The 15,192-nt window shown below is 41.8% G+C and overlaps 2 protein-coding genes across 3 annotated transcripts in view; both read right to left on the bottom strand.

Moving 5' to 3' along the window:
- Window positions 1-15,192, bottom strand: part of Sptbn1 (spectrin beta, non-erythrocytic 1) — a 239,020-nt gene that overhangs the window by 190,975 nt on the left and 32,853 nt on the right. The window lies entirely within an intron of this gene.
- Window positions 3,665-4,646, bottom strand: LOC101614634 (TATA box-binding protein-like 1). Its single transcript, XM_045146798.1, has one exon. It carries the CDS (start codon window positions 4,468-4,470, stop codon window positions 3,910-3,912), a length of 561 nt encoding a protein of 186 aa, XP_045002733.1. The 5' UTR covers window positions 4,471-4,646; the 3' UTR covers window positions 3,665-3,909.

Below are 15,192 nucleotides of genomic sequence, written 5' to 3'. Positions count from 1 at the left end.
CCCACACAACACCTAAACCACAGCAAAGCTCAATTAACAACTGTGAAGTGGCAGGTGACAGGAGCCATGTTGCCACTCAGACATCTACCTCTAAAACACAATGCTTCTTTCTGAATCCTGGACCCCAGTAAAATTCTTTGTTATGTAAGGAACAACTTAATCTATAGGTAGATTCATTTACCAAAAAACAATTTTTATATTTATCTATTTATTTATTTCAGAGAGAGAGGGAGAGAGAGAAAACGAATGAGAATGAGGAATGAGGAATGAATGGGCGTGCCAGGGCCTCTAGCCAATGCAAATTCCAGATGCATGCGCCACCTTGTGAATCTGGCATATGTGGGTACTGGGGAATGGAACTTGGGTTCTCAGGCAAGCAAGCGCCTTGACTGCTAAGCCATCTCTCCAGCCCTCTGTTTTGTTTGTTTGTTTGTTTTGTTTTGAGGCAGGGTCTCACTGTAGCCTAGGATGACCTACAATTCACTATGTAGTCTTTGAGTCTTATACTCTTATAGTCCGAGGCTTGCCTCATGGCTATACTTCTGTTTCTGGAGTGTTGGGATTAAGCGCATACACCACTGTGCTTAGCTGAAAACATTTTATTTTTATGTTTTTTCTTTCTTTCCTTCCTTCCTCCCTCCCTCCGCACCTCCCTCCCTCCCTTTCTCCCTTCCTTCCTTTTTTGCAAGCAGAGAGAGAGACATACACCAGGGCCTTTTGCCACTGTAAATGAACTCCAGATACATGTGCCACTTTGTACATCTAGGTTTAGTTTAACACTGAAGAATCAAACCCAGGCTTTTGGGCTTTACAAGCAAGCACTTAAATTGCTGAGCCACTTCTCCAGCCCAGGACACATTTTTTGTAAGATATTTATTTTCAACTAGCATAAAAGATAATAAAAGATTCTTGGGTAGGACTGAATAAATCACAAACTGAAATTTTGTTTAGAATTGCCTATTCCATTTACTGCCTTAAGACTGTTTCCTCTTTATACAGTTACCCAAATCCTAGACTGTATTGTATCTGCAAACATTCAGGTTTAAATTGGATTACTTAAATATTCTCAAAGAATACTGCTTGCTTAGCTGAGCACTTCAGAAAACACCTTCCCTTTTCTATACGTTTCCCAGGCTTAGTTAGAAATCTGAAGTACTGCAAATAAACTAAATGATCACATAAAGGTTAGATTATGAACTGTTCAACATCTTAGCCATCAAGGAAATGCAAATGAAAGCTACTCTGAGATTCTATCTCACCCACCAGAATGGCTATCATCAAGAAAACAAATGACAATAAATGCTAGTGGGACATAGGGAAAGGGAAACTCTTATTCAGTTGTTTGGAGTGTCAACTGGTACAGCCACCAGGACATCATTTTGGAGGTTTCTCCCAGATCTAAAATCAAACAACCATATGACTGATCCAGCTATACCATTCCAGGAATCAATTTAATTGACTGTGTCTTAAGACAGATGCTTGCACATCTATGTTCACTGTTGCTCTGTTCACAATAATAGCTAGGAAATGGAAATCAGGCTAGATGTTTATCAATGGATGACTGGATAATAAAAATGTAGTATATATACACAATTTTACTCAGCTATAAGAAGAACAAAATTATAAAATTTGAAAGGAAATAGAACTGGAAAATATTATACCATGTGAGATAACTTAGGCCCAGAAAGACAAAAATTGCATGTTCTCTGTCATAACTTTTAAGGTTTGTATTTATGTAAATATGGGAAGGTGAGAGTGGGTATAGGCTATGGAGTTAGACTGAAGAGCATGACAGGAGAACAAGAGGTGTGGAAAAAGGGGCAGAGAGCAAAAGGACCTATGTGACACGAAAGCAGAAAAGAAGCTACATGGGGGAGAGCATAAGAGAGAAGGGAAACAAAATAAATTTTGTTTGAAAAACTTCCATAATGAAACCTAATTCTTTGCATACTAATAAAACATGAGAGAGGAGGGATTGACCTATGATATTTTAAAGTGAGAAATCCTGTCAATTCGAGAAAACCACTCAAATAACAGGCATCTTAATATGATCAAACTTCTGCTTCTAAAATATGTTTAAACCTGGTCACAATTTGAATTCGTCAAACAAAAACACAATGCATAGAGAATGGACTCCACTAGAATTTTCTATGTTGTTGTTTAAAATCTTGTTTGCAGCAGTTTTGGTGTTTCACACCTTTAGTTCCAGCATTTGGGAGACAGAGGTAGAGGAATTGCTGTGAGTTTGAGACCAGTTTGGGGCTACAGAGTTCCAGGTTAGCCTGGGCTAGAGTAAGACCCTAACTCCAAAAAAAAAAAAACCAAATTTTTTAAATCTTGCCTGCCAGAATATGTAACCATGGTATGCAAGAAAAACAAACCAGGGTGCCTAAAATATTGCTGTATTTCAGATGGTAGAGGAACTCTACCTAAGGACTTCCAACTCTGAGCACGCATTCTTTAGTAGATGACCAGCCAGTGGTCAAGGTGGTCTCCCACAAGGCCAGACCACAACCCAACCAACTGAGCCAACCAACCAAACATCAGAAGGCACTATATGTTCTCCTTTAGCCTCTGCATGTGCTCACAGGGCCAGCTCATCTACACACCACATATCCCACAATGCACATCCCACACTCCAGTACTCCAGGGTACTGACCAACCCAAGAGTATCCAGAAGGGGACAGATAGGCTGCAAGACATCTGGGAGCTAAGGTAAGGAAAAGCATAGAAGGCAAGCAACCACTTTTAAGCTGTTTCAAAAACTCTCATGGGGAACTGGCACAGACCTCCTGGCAGGTGGAGACCAACAATGCTATAGTAGCTCTGGGTTAGGAACTACTTTCTGACAACTACAGTGCTCCAGAAAAGCAAAGAAGTTTTTGCTCAGGGATGAGCCACTCAGAAAGGACAGATGCAGAGGGGATTACACATGTGTGGGAATCTCAGCTATATAAGTTCCAAGATCCCTTCGAAGTAACAGCCCTCATATGTTAGTAACAGGCATTCCAACCCAACATAGTAACCAATGCATGCACAGCATTCTCTTCACTGGAGCTCAAGGGATTTCAAAAGGTTTTGCCATCATTATTTTTCAGTGAATGTCTTATTACTTTAATTCTAACTCTTTGGGTCATTTTTATATTAAGTGAATTTTCTTTATAGAATATTCTTCTGCAAACATTTATACACATGTTTTTAAACTGGGCTTCACAAGCCCACTGAAAATGGGAAAAAAGGTTTTGAAAATAGCCTGTGACATACTGGATCACATGTTACTTTTTTGGACCATGGATCACATGTTAAATGAAAATGTCTTCATGAAACTCATCACTAACTTAATTTAATTGTGAATGCACACAATTAAAATGATGATAACATTCATTTTAAACGTACAACTGGGAAGTATTTGTCACCAAAATGATTATTTAATTGGGGAATTACACTTTTTTTTTTGAAGAGAACTTTTTCAAACTTTTATTTGTGCACATTCAATTGAAAAAGATAACTTTTACAGTTTCTTTGGTGCCCATATTTAGCATACAAAAATGTAAAAGACTATTCACAAATAAAACACATTAGCTCAAACTGGAAAAAAAAAATAACAAGAATAAAACAATTTAAGGTAGTGCACACTGTGACAGCTCTGCTTGCGGGGACGTGAGAATTACTGCGAAAATAAATAGAAAGTCCTCTTGTAAAAGCAGCAATGTCATGTCTTGTAAACTTCCTTCTTAGATCACAGCAAAGTTGGACGTACAATCTGAAGGGACTGGCGCACTCGCTGGAGCCCTGGGCTGCGAGTCTTCCTCCTCAGTTACTGTTGGTCCAGTTTTCCTTTGAGTCCAATGTGCAGCAGGATTTAAAAGGTGCTCAGTTAGAGATTCTAACCAATGAAGTGATGATGAGTTATAAAATTTCTTTCCTGCTTTCAAACACAAATGGGTAAATCTGTTCCACAGCAGTAGCCACGGCCTTGACGTTGGGCCCTGTTACTGTGATACTTCCTGTTGAAAATATCTGCAATGTAGCCCTTAGAGACTTTATTCGATAGCACACAGCAGGATGAAGCTCAGGTTCGTAACTGGCATGAGGTCTATTGTTCTTTGTGAATTCTGGCAAACAGATTTCAAAGGGCATGTTACAAACTGCCAAAACATTCACAACTTTAAAATCTGTAAAAATTACCTGGAAACCTAGTTTCTGCAGACTGCGGGCTAAACGCCTGGCACCAAACTTAGCTTCTTCTTCACTTGTTGCTCCAGTGCAAATAATTTTTCCTGAGGACCAAATCGTTGCTGTAATTCTAGGTTTTCTCAACTTCATTAATACTTTCCCAATGTCACGCTTATAAATTACATTTGCTCCCTCCAAGGCAATTTTCCTTAAGTTCAAATGGCATCTTGTTCTAAAAACACAGACTACATTTGTAATTAAAATGTCCAATGCAACATCACTGTCTGCATCCATTGGGGTAGTTTAAAAACTTTGTTTCCCACCACAAAGATCACATCCGTGGGAAGACAGGGCGGTCGCAGAGGACGCGGCGGCAGCGGTGCTGCCGGTTGCGTCGGATGCGAAGGAGAAGCTGGAGGACAAGGATGAAGATGAGCCGGGCGTGCTCCCCAGTCTCCATGGAACTCCCACCCCGGCCCGTTGCTAGGAGCCCCCAAGGCTCGGGCTCCGCTCGTCTGCGCTTTGTTGTTCTGGGTACCAAATTACACTTTTTTAATATAATAGGTACCAAATAAAGTATTTATGAATGTCAAAAGGCCTTCATTTAGAAAATACTGCCTATGCTGGTATTAACTTCCATCACCAGCAGCTGTATTTTATTTTTTATTAATTGCGCACTCTGCTGTATGATCATATGTTGAAAATATATCCCCATCAGGTTATATTCATATCCCCCCTACCCTATCTGGCATCTGTCATTGTTCTGTGATTTTATCCTTCACAAGGTAGATGCATTCCTACTACCTAAACAGATATGAAAATACAAGGATTTGTACTTAAGGAAGTCACAAAACATCAAAATAAAAAAATAAGAGCTTGGGGCTGGAGAAATGGCTTAGCGGTTAAGCGCTTGCCTGTGAAGCCTAAGGACCCCGGTTCGAGGCTCGGTTCCCCAGGTCCCACATTAGCCAGATGCACAAGGGGGCGCATGCGTCTGGAGTTCGCTTGCAGTGGCTGGAAGCCCTGGCTTGCCCATTCTCTCTCTCTCTCCCTCTATCTGTCTTTCTCTCTGTGTCTGTCACTCTCAAATAAATAAATAAATAAATAATGAACAAAAAATATTTAAAAAAAAAATAAGAGCTTGGGCTGGAGAGATGGCATAGCAGTTAAACGCTTGCCCACGAAGCCTAAGGACCCCAGTTCGAGGCTCGAGTCCCCAGAACCCATGTTAGCCAGATGCACAAGGGGGCGCATGCATCTGGAGTTCGTTTGCACTGGCTGGAAGCCTTGGCACACCCATTCATTCCCTCTCTTTCCCTCCTCCCTCCCTCCCTCCCTCCCTCTCTCTCTCTCTCTCTCTCTGCCTCTTTCTCTCTGTCTGTCGCTCTCAAAAAAAAAATAAAATAAACAAAAAAATATTTAAAAAAGATAAGAGCTTATGTTTCACAAGCCTTTTGTTTACACCACTTAAATTAATTCCTCTATTTGCCCCTGCTGTTGGGGTGAAGAGAGAGGCTATATCTAAGAAAGTAATTTCCCTAAGAAACAATTACCTTACTTTTTCTCCTGCTTGGACCAAGTCAGCCCCATCTTGTGCACATGGAAACAGTCTGTACATATGCAACATTAATTATATTGCAGCAAAGTCTACCATAGTGAGGAACACGCACAATAGATGAGCTGGTGACAACTGAGGGACCACAACACAAAGCTGCAGAATCCAGCTTTAATGCAGTTCCCAGATGTCCTTATATACAGCTAGAACATGAAAGGATCAGAATGTTTCTGAGAAGTGAAATGACACATTTGCAAGCATCAAGAAAGTATGGGAAAGCCATTCACTATAGAGCACTCAGCTATGGGATGGTGATGAGCATCTCAGTGGAAGCTGCCTGGACTTGCCTCTGGGCAAAAAGTATATGCTTTTGATATCACAAAGTTGCTCAGTAACCGTTGCTATATCCAAGCTAGGAGGAAGTCGGCTTGAGAGACCAGTGGTGATAGCAGGCATCCAAACAGTAACCACTGAAGTTGGTTACCTTCATAGAGGAGATTTCTTGCTTCTAACCTTAGATACTTTGTTTTGCTTTGTTTTTTCAAGGTAGGGTCTCACTCTAGTCCAGGCTGACCTGGAATTCACTGTGCAGTCTCAGGATGTCCTCCGACTCATGGCAATCCTCCTACCTCTGCCTCCCCAATGCTAGGATTAAAGGCATGCATCACCACACCTGGCTAACCTTAGATACTTTTAATTCTACTGAATTCTCCAGCTCCTCAAAGGAGGGAGAAAGGCAGCCCAGAGTGTCAAAGAGATTTCTCCAAAAACCTTGAATTTATAATCAACTTCTTTTACAGTGTGCTAAAAGACTGGCCAAGTTTCTCTGAGATCATTCTCATATCTCCAAACAACAACAACAACAAAAAGCCAGTTATAAGTTACCAAGAGTGGAAACACCAGTCTCAAGGATGGGTGATGATGGATGACCAAGGTCCAAATGTGCTGCCTTATTTATCCACTCATTTTTCTTTAAACCCAGATACCCATGAATTGCAGGCTAAAAATATATGTAGCTGTTAAGACCCCTCCTAGTGTAAAACCCAGTGTGACTATTATTCCAGGAAGGCGGCCAGCTTCTGACAAAGGGGGTATGAGCTCTCCTCTCCCTTCAGGACCACAGAGGCAGGACATTTTTCTCTGAGGGAGCTGGGTGATGTTACTGAAGCAGTGTGTGGAACTTCCTTTCAGCAGTGAGGGCAAAACCATTAGCCTTTGGCTCAGTCTTACTGTGCACCATTCCTGTACTCCAGGAACCATCTGATAAAGGTATCCAGGATTGTTTAAAAATAATGTAACCAACCCCCACTGTTTCAGGGCACACAGGAAAAAAAAAAAAGAAAGAAAGAAAAAAACCCACACAAGGTCAGAGTTTGTCCTTGGTTTGGCATTTTGCATAGATTTTTCATTAACATAGCTCTGATGGGTTAAGTCTACTAATTTTTTTTTCTACCTAGGGAACCTAACAAGAGTGTTACTCATGCATATATATCCTCAAAAATACTCTTGAGATATTTACTTTTCTTTCTCAAATACTGGCAGGAGGTATCATCCATCTTTGTTAGCCTCTACTGCCATGTCAAGAGCAGCCTTCTCTGGTATAAACCAGTCCCTCAGAGAGAAGGAGTGGGCTGGTAAAGTCAGACCCTTCTGGCAGTCTGACCATTCACAGAACACTAAGTTGACACCATCTGCCCATGATAGTCTATGTTTCTTAGATCCTATAACTGGCATATCAGCTTCCAGATGACAGAAGAGCCTAGGCCTTTGGGGCCAGAAGGAAGAAAATTGGCAGCTCTTCAACCAAGGCCACAGTAGCACCTGCCTTTGGGGGGAACTTGGGGAAATGTGTCATTTTGGGGAGCAGTGTTTTAAAGGAGAATAAATTCTTTGATATCAAGAAAAATATATACATTCTTTCCAAATTTAACATTTGGAGATAGACACTGTCATAAAAATAAAAGACAGGTCTAGAAATAAAGCAAAACTCTCTAATCTGGTCTTTCTACACAATGTAAGTGTTTTCCTGTCGAACATTCCAAAACAGTTAATCATCACCTGAACAGAAACTGTTCAGACAGGGCCTCAATCTGGGCCAGCCAGAACTGGAACTCACTCTCTAGTTCCAAGATAGCCTCGAACTCATGACAATGCTCCTACCTCAGCCTTCCAAGTGCTGGGACTAATGGCATACACCACAATACCTGGCACTGCCTGGCCAGCCAGCCAGGCCAAATGACTGAATGGGTACAACAGTGGCATGTCTATTAAGGGGAAAACCAACCACTCTCTAATTGGACTGGAGGCCCATTCCACAGGAGGGAAGAAATACATGCCTGTACTGAAAACCTAGTAAAAAACCTATGGCGGGAAAGTTCATGAGCCCTAGGAGTCTCACACCTACTCTTGTCTGGCTAAATACATATGCTCACCAAACTGCCCTGTAATGTTAATGTTCATACATATTAATGCCACTCTCAGTTTTTTTTTTAAATTTTTTTTTTTATTCATTTACTTGAGAGCGACAGACACAGAGAGAAAGACAGATAGAGGGAGAGAGAGAATGGGCGCGCCAGGGCTTCCAGCCTCTGCAAACGAACTCCAGACGCGTGTGCCCCCTTGTGCATCTGGCTAACGTGGGACCTGGGGAACCGAGCCTCAAACCGGGGTCCTTAGGCTTCACAGGCAAGCGCTTAACCCCTAAGCCATCTCTCCAGTCCCACTCTCAGTTTTGATTAGAGAAGCTTCTCTTTTCAGATGGCAGTGACTACTGGGATGACCCAAATGGCACCATAGTGCTAAGAAGTGACATAGGAGTATTCAGCACTGAAATATCTCTATCACACTTTCTCACCTTCCAAGGCTCAGGGTCCATTGTGGAAGAGGTGGCAGAAAGAAGGTAAGAGCCACAGGAAGGGTAGGACTGCTTACAATGTAATTGTTTAGAAAGAAATTGGCTTCTTTATCTATGACCTCGCAGTACATAGCACTACCTTCACAAAACTCTCATACTAGGAGGAAAAGATGATCACATCAAAATAAAAGAAACTAACTGTTAAGAGGGAATGGATATGATGCAGAAGGCATTTAGGATGGGGAGTGTGGAAGAGGCAAGAGAATGATCATGGTTTATTGTCTATAATTATGGAAGTTGTCAATAAAAAAAGATTTTATTTATTTGGAAGAAGAGAATGAATATGAATGAGAATGGGAACACCAGGGGCCTCTCACTACTGCAAACAAACTGCAATTGTATGTGCCATTTCATTCATGTGATTTTACATGGGTACTAGGGAATGGAACCTGGGCTGGCAGGCTTTTCATGCAAGTACCTTTAACCACCTCTCTCTCCAGACAATGATCAATTTTTCTAACAGTCTTCATGAACACAAGTTGTTTCATATTCCAGCTCTCCCTTCTCACAACTCTTCAAGACCCTCCTCTGTGTTTTCATTTTCATTTTCCTTTGCCCAGTCTCTAGCCCCCAGTGGGGGTGGTAACTCTGGTGCACAATTTCAGCAAGCGACACCCAGGTACCAACATTTCATTGACCATTGCACTGAGAAGTACTAAGCAGAGAGGTGAGCAGGTAAGTACAGAGCACGGTAGACTGAACAGACCAACTCAGAGTCTGCAAAGCCCAGCCCTTTTCAGGGTGCCACAAACATGCATCTTCACCTTACTGCTGGATTAGACTTAAAGAGTTTAAGCAATATGCACATAGTATTGGAAATGGTTAGTTTAACCAAACACTGTGCCTAAATTAGCTATTCTATCCCTAATGGGGAATACAGGTGTTTCTACAACCAGCAGAGGAGACTAGGTACTCTCTCTCACCTGCTCTTTTACAATGAACAGCTCCTGGTGTGAAGGTACTATCTTATTTAGCTAACAGAGGGGGGAGAGGGAGAGGGAAAGGGAGAGGGAGAGGGAGAGGGAGGGAGAGAGAGGGAGAGGGAGGGAGAGAGAGAGAGGGGGAGGGAGAGAGAGAGAGGGAGAGGGAGGGAGAGAGAGGGAGAGGGAGGGAGAGAGAGGGAGAGGGAGGGAGAGAGAGGGAGAGAGAGAGGGAGGAAGGGAGAGAGAGAGAGAGAGAGAGAGAGAGAGAACGAGAATGCACATACCTGGGGCAGTTTCTTATACTCCAGGACACAGAGGCAGCCCCTCACATGGAAATCAGGTTTCCAATACAGTAAAGGGTGGAATATGTGGAGAAACTGGATCCTGCTCTCTGCAGCTGCCCAGAATGACTCCAAGTCACCACAGATCCCTTGCAGATGCAGGCTATGCCATATTCAAGCCAGTCCCATCAGGGGATGTGGAACCTGTCACCTAGCTGTTCATGGTTTAAGTTAGAAAACTGCAAAAAGAAAGAAGTGGACTGATAATGTCAGCTGACCCTGGCCACACATCCCAAACACCATTGGGGACACTGTGATTTAAACAGGTTGTGTCAGGTAGAACAACCATCAGCATCTTTAGAACATGCAGCCAAAGGTGAGAACCACTGAACTACAGGAGCTCCTGCTGCTTAAAGTGCTTAAAGTGCAACTACTTTGCCACTGTCTTTTTGTTTGTTTGTTTGTTTTCAGTGTAGGATCTCGCTCTAGCTCAGGTTGACCTGGAATGTACTATGTAGTTTCAGGTTGGCTTCAAAACCTCGGTGATCCTCCTACCTCTGCCTCCCAAGTGCTGGGACTAAAGGCATGTGCCACCATGCCTGGCTACCAACAAAAAAAGTAAATTTAAAAACTGCCTGAAACAGTTTTTTCATTCACTCATTTTAAAAAAAAAAATGTATTTATTATTTATGTGCATCTGGCTTTATGTGGGTACTAAGGAATTGAAACTGGATCTTTTGGCTTTGCAGGCAAATGCCTTAAACACTAAATCATCTCTTCAGGCCGTCATTCCCTCACTTTTAGTAGATTATAAACCACAGAAGATCCATCAATAAGACAAGAAGATATCTGACTGCTCACTACAAGACATGCCACCTCTACCACATCTGCCAGGGCCCAAGAGAAAGTGCAGAAAAAATGACTCCTCTTGACTGACAACCAGTTCCTGGACAATGGTGACAGAATGATCACATTAATCAAAACCTATCAAAGCAGAAATGCAGAGGCTACAGAGAACTGAACATAAAAAAATCAGATTACCAGCCAGGTGTGGTGGCACACACCTTTAATCCCAGCACTAGGGAGGCAGAGGCAGGAGGATCACCATGACTTCGAGGCTACCCTGAGACAACATAGTGAATTCCAGGTCAGCCTGATCTGAAGTAAGACCCTATCCTGAAAAACCAATAATAATAATACTAATAATTAATTAATAAGATAAAATAAAATAAAAATCACTACCAACAAGCCTGCCACAGCTCAGGGAACATTGTGGAAGGGGGGGGTGGAAAAATTGTAAGAGCCACAGAGTATGGAGGAATACCCTGTGACACCATCCCCCAGTTACCCCACAGGGACTGACTGAGGCCTTCCGGACACCATAGTGAATATAATAACCCCACAGAGGAGAGCACAAAGGGTAATGGGAGCTGGAGCAAGGGGATGAAAGAATATAACCTGTTATAATATTTATAAAATAAAATTAAAAATAAACTGCCTGGACTGGAGAGATGGCTTAGCGGTTAAGTGCTTGCCTGTGAAGCCTAAGGACCCCGGTTCGAGGCTCGGTTCCCCAGGTCCCACGTTAGCCAGATGCACAAGGGGGCACACGCATCTGGAGTTCGTTTGCAGAGGCTGGAAGCCCTGGCACGCCCATTCTCTCTCTCTATCTGTCTTTCTCTCTGTGTCTGTCGCTCTCAAATAAATAAATAAAAATTTAAAAATAAAATAAACTGCCTAAGACATTTTTTCATTCCCTTACTTCTAGTGGATTATAAATCACAGAAAAACACAAAACAAATCCTAAGAAATTCACATAGCAAAAAGTAAAAGGATTGTAATACCAAGATACCAAAAATACTGATTTTTTTTAATCTGGAAAAGATGTCCTCTACTGGAAAGTACCCAGTGCAACAGCTGCTTGCTTTTTCTACTTTCACACACACTGGAGATTTAGCCAAAACTCTATGCTGGCTGCCTGCCAGGGTTTTATTATTATGTACTATTAGTTCATACTGAGAAATGTGGGCTAAAGGATGGGGGATAGTGAAGTAACAACAGGGGTTTCATAATCATGTGCAGATGTGAAGGGTTCTTTATCTGCCAGAAAATCCCTTCCATATTACTTCTATTACCTGCCGCCTTTATTAACCTAATTAGACAATTACAAATATTGTGTTTTTAGAAAATCATTTAGAGACTTAACTGTGAAACAATTTTTCTTATGTCAGTGGCTAGCCAAGCTAACATTTTAATATTTTTCAGATGTAAAAACAAAATTTGTCTTTTTTTCTCTCCCCCTCCCTCACTTTTTTAAATTTTTTTTTTAATTTATTTATTTGAGAGCGACAGACACAGAGAGAAAGACAGATAGAGGGAGAGAGAGAGAATGGGCGCGCCAGGGCTTCCAGCCTCTGTAGGCGTGCGCCCCCTTGTGCATCTGGCTAACGTGGGACCTGGGGAACCAAGCCTCGAACCAGGGTCCTTAGGCTTCACAGGCAAGCGCTTAACCGCTAAGCCATCTCTCCAGACCTCCATCACTTTTTAACAAGTACTGAAAACAAATCAACAGGCTAGTAACCAGTCTCCTTCCCTCATTATATCTAGTTCTTGTCAAACCAATTACGGTTCAAAAGGCTCACTTGAGTATTCTGACTTCTGGAGTTTTTCTTAAAGGTTTATATAAGCTCAGTAGAGTATGCATGATCTAAGCATAAACTTTCAGTCTCATGAGCCAATAAAAATTACACACAAATGGAGCACCAACTTGTGCTTCCATTCTACCTTTTCTTTTGTTTTTGTTTGTTTTGTTTTCTTGAGTTAGGGTCTGCTCAGACTGACCTAGAACTCATTACTCCAGGCTAGCTTCCAATTCAGTAATCCTCCTACCTCTGCATCCTGAGTGCTGGGATTAAAGGCATGAGCCACAATGCTCAACATCCAACTTTTATTTAGTTAAGGAATAAACAAAACAAAACAAAAAAATATTGCCACTGTTTTATTAAAAAAAAAAAGGAGCCAATAATCAACATTGTCTCTGGTAACTGAAACATTAATCCCTTTCAGAAGGAGAATAAAAAATAAAAAATGGCAATATTAGCCAGACATGGTGGCACAAATCTTTAATCCCAGCACTTGGCAGGCAGAGGTAGGAGGATCTCTGTGAGTTTGAGGCCACCCTGAGACTACATAGTGAATTCCAGGTCAGCCTGACCTAGAGTGAGACCCTCCCCCTCCCCCTCAATATAAAGGGCAAAAATGGCAACATTATCTAGAGATTTGTACAGAGATCCATGGTCTCTACAGGACACTCTGGGCAAAAGGGAAAATGTAAGCCAACAGTTAGGGTCAAAGTATAAAAGACAGTCAAGTTGGGCATTTCCCCCATACTTTATTTATTAGCAATGAGGGAGGAGGAAAATGAGAAGGAGAGGAAAGACAAAAAAAGAGAATGGACACATCAGGGCCTCTAACCACTGCAAACAAACTCCAGATGCATGGGCCACTTTGTGCATCTGGCTCTATCTACATGGGTATGGGAGAATCAAATCTGGGTTGTTAAGCTTTGCAGGCAAGTCCTTAGCGGCTGACTCATCACTCCAGCGCCTGGAGTTTGGTTTTGAACCAAAGTGCTTTCAATCAAATGCCATGTGTAGCTGCTGAAGTAAAATTAAATAAGATTTAACATTTCAGTTTCTCACCCATAGCAGCCACACATGCTCAGAGCCAGTGAGCATGTGGAGCATGGCTCCACAGCATTCCTGGCATCACAGGAGGCCGGAAAGTCCTAGTCCTTGGTCTGTCCTCTTAGCTCACGGTCTTACTGCCTCCTGTTCTGGATCTGGTTCCAGACCTCGAAGCCCCACCTTTATGCTAACCCCACAAGCTAAACACTCATAACACAACAGGTGTTTCAGATGGGAGTCTTAGCATGCTGTTTAAGTAAAAAGTGTACAGAACAAGTAGATAACAGTTTGAGTCTTGATGAACTTCCTCCACAAGATTTTCAACTTGAAACACTGGTCTTTTCCTTTGTTATTTTCTCCTCTTCTGCTGGCAGGATGTTGGAGGAGTGGTCTCTGGCTGTGAGGTCACTGGCACACACTTGCACCTGTCTTGCTGTGCAGAGCAAAGCACTTGTATTTATGGATTTTGGAGCAGAGTTCAGCCAAAGGTAGCCTTTTCTGAAACTCAGTTCCCAAAATCTTTGTAGATAAATTTCAACATGTGGTATATACAAAGTTCTGTCCATAACACAAAGAACAAGACTTTAAGATGGTATTAAGGTGTCTTAGAGAAGGACTCAGGATGAACTGTCCCCTTACCCTGGGGCCCAATGGTGATGTGTTGTGATTTCTGCAACTGGCACATGTTAACTTACATCCTTGAGGAAAAAAAAAGACAGTTGTTAAATTACCTTAGAGTGACATATCAAGCCACTGTTTGCTGTAACTTCTGAATAAAAAAGGTGGGCTTCTTTTGTCAAGTACTCAAGGGGAAATAAAACTCAGGACAGTTGAACTGTGGTGGCATGCAGAGGCAGGTTAATAAACAGGTAAAGAGGAAAACGTGGTGGATGGAGTAAGGTGGGAGAAGAAATGGCTTTGTGGAAGACATAAAAACTACCAGGGGCTAGGGAAATGGTGCAGTGGCTGAAGGCACATGCTTGCAAAGCCTACTAGTCAGGATTCAATTCCCTAGGACCCACATAAGGCAAGATGCAAACACTGGTGCAAGCATCTGGTATTCATTTGCAGCAGCAAAAGACCCTAGTACCCCACCCATTCTAATGAAAAATAAATAATTTTAAAAAATACAAAAAACCAGTGCAGGTTTCTTTCTAGTGGTAAGGCAGTTTTCTATACTTATTAAATGAGTCAGTATAGCATCTAGCAAAAAACCTATCAATTCCCCCTTTTCTCTTTTTATAAGCCAGGCATTTTTGATGGGCATTGTTGAAGAATCTTACCAGAACAGTAAGGGACTAGTCTATGGATCAACAAATACATATTTCTCTAGCATCTTGTGACAACAGGTACTCTATTTCTTGGTGGAGAGACCAAGACTATAATGAAGAGCACAGAGTATATACAGTTGTCAGAGCTTTATTTCAGGCTATATGTTTACCCTCATTTATTATTGCCTGAACAACTTATTTCCATAAACATATGCCCAAATCACCATAGTACACAGCATTCTATGAATATATATGGATGTCCCATAATCCCTATCTATAGACACAAAGTTGTTTACTATCTACAAAATAACTCCATGAGCAAAGTAATATCATTATAACTGCCTGCAAATGAATGCCAGGCACATGTACCACTTTTTGCATCTGGC

This window comes from Jaculus jaculus, chromosome 4 (assembly GCF_020740685.1).
Source record: "Jaculus jaculus isolate mJacJac1 chromosome 4, mJacJac1.mat.Y.cur, whole genome shotgun sequence".
NCBI lineage: Eukaryota > Metazoa > Chordata > Mammalia > Rodentia > Dipodidae > Jaculus > Jaculus jaculus.
This window is presented reverse-complemented; position numbering and strand designations above follow the sequence as displayed.

Coding starts and splice junctions, on each gene's coding strand:
- LOC101614634 (XM_045146798.1), bottom strand. CDS start 4,470: ATGGATGCAGACAGTGATGTTGCATTGGACATTTTAATTACAAATGTA.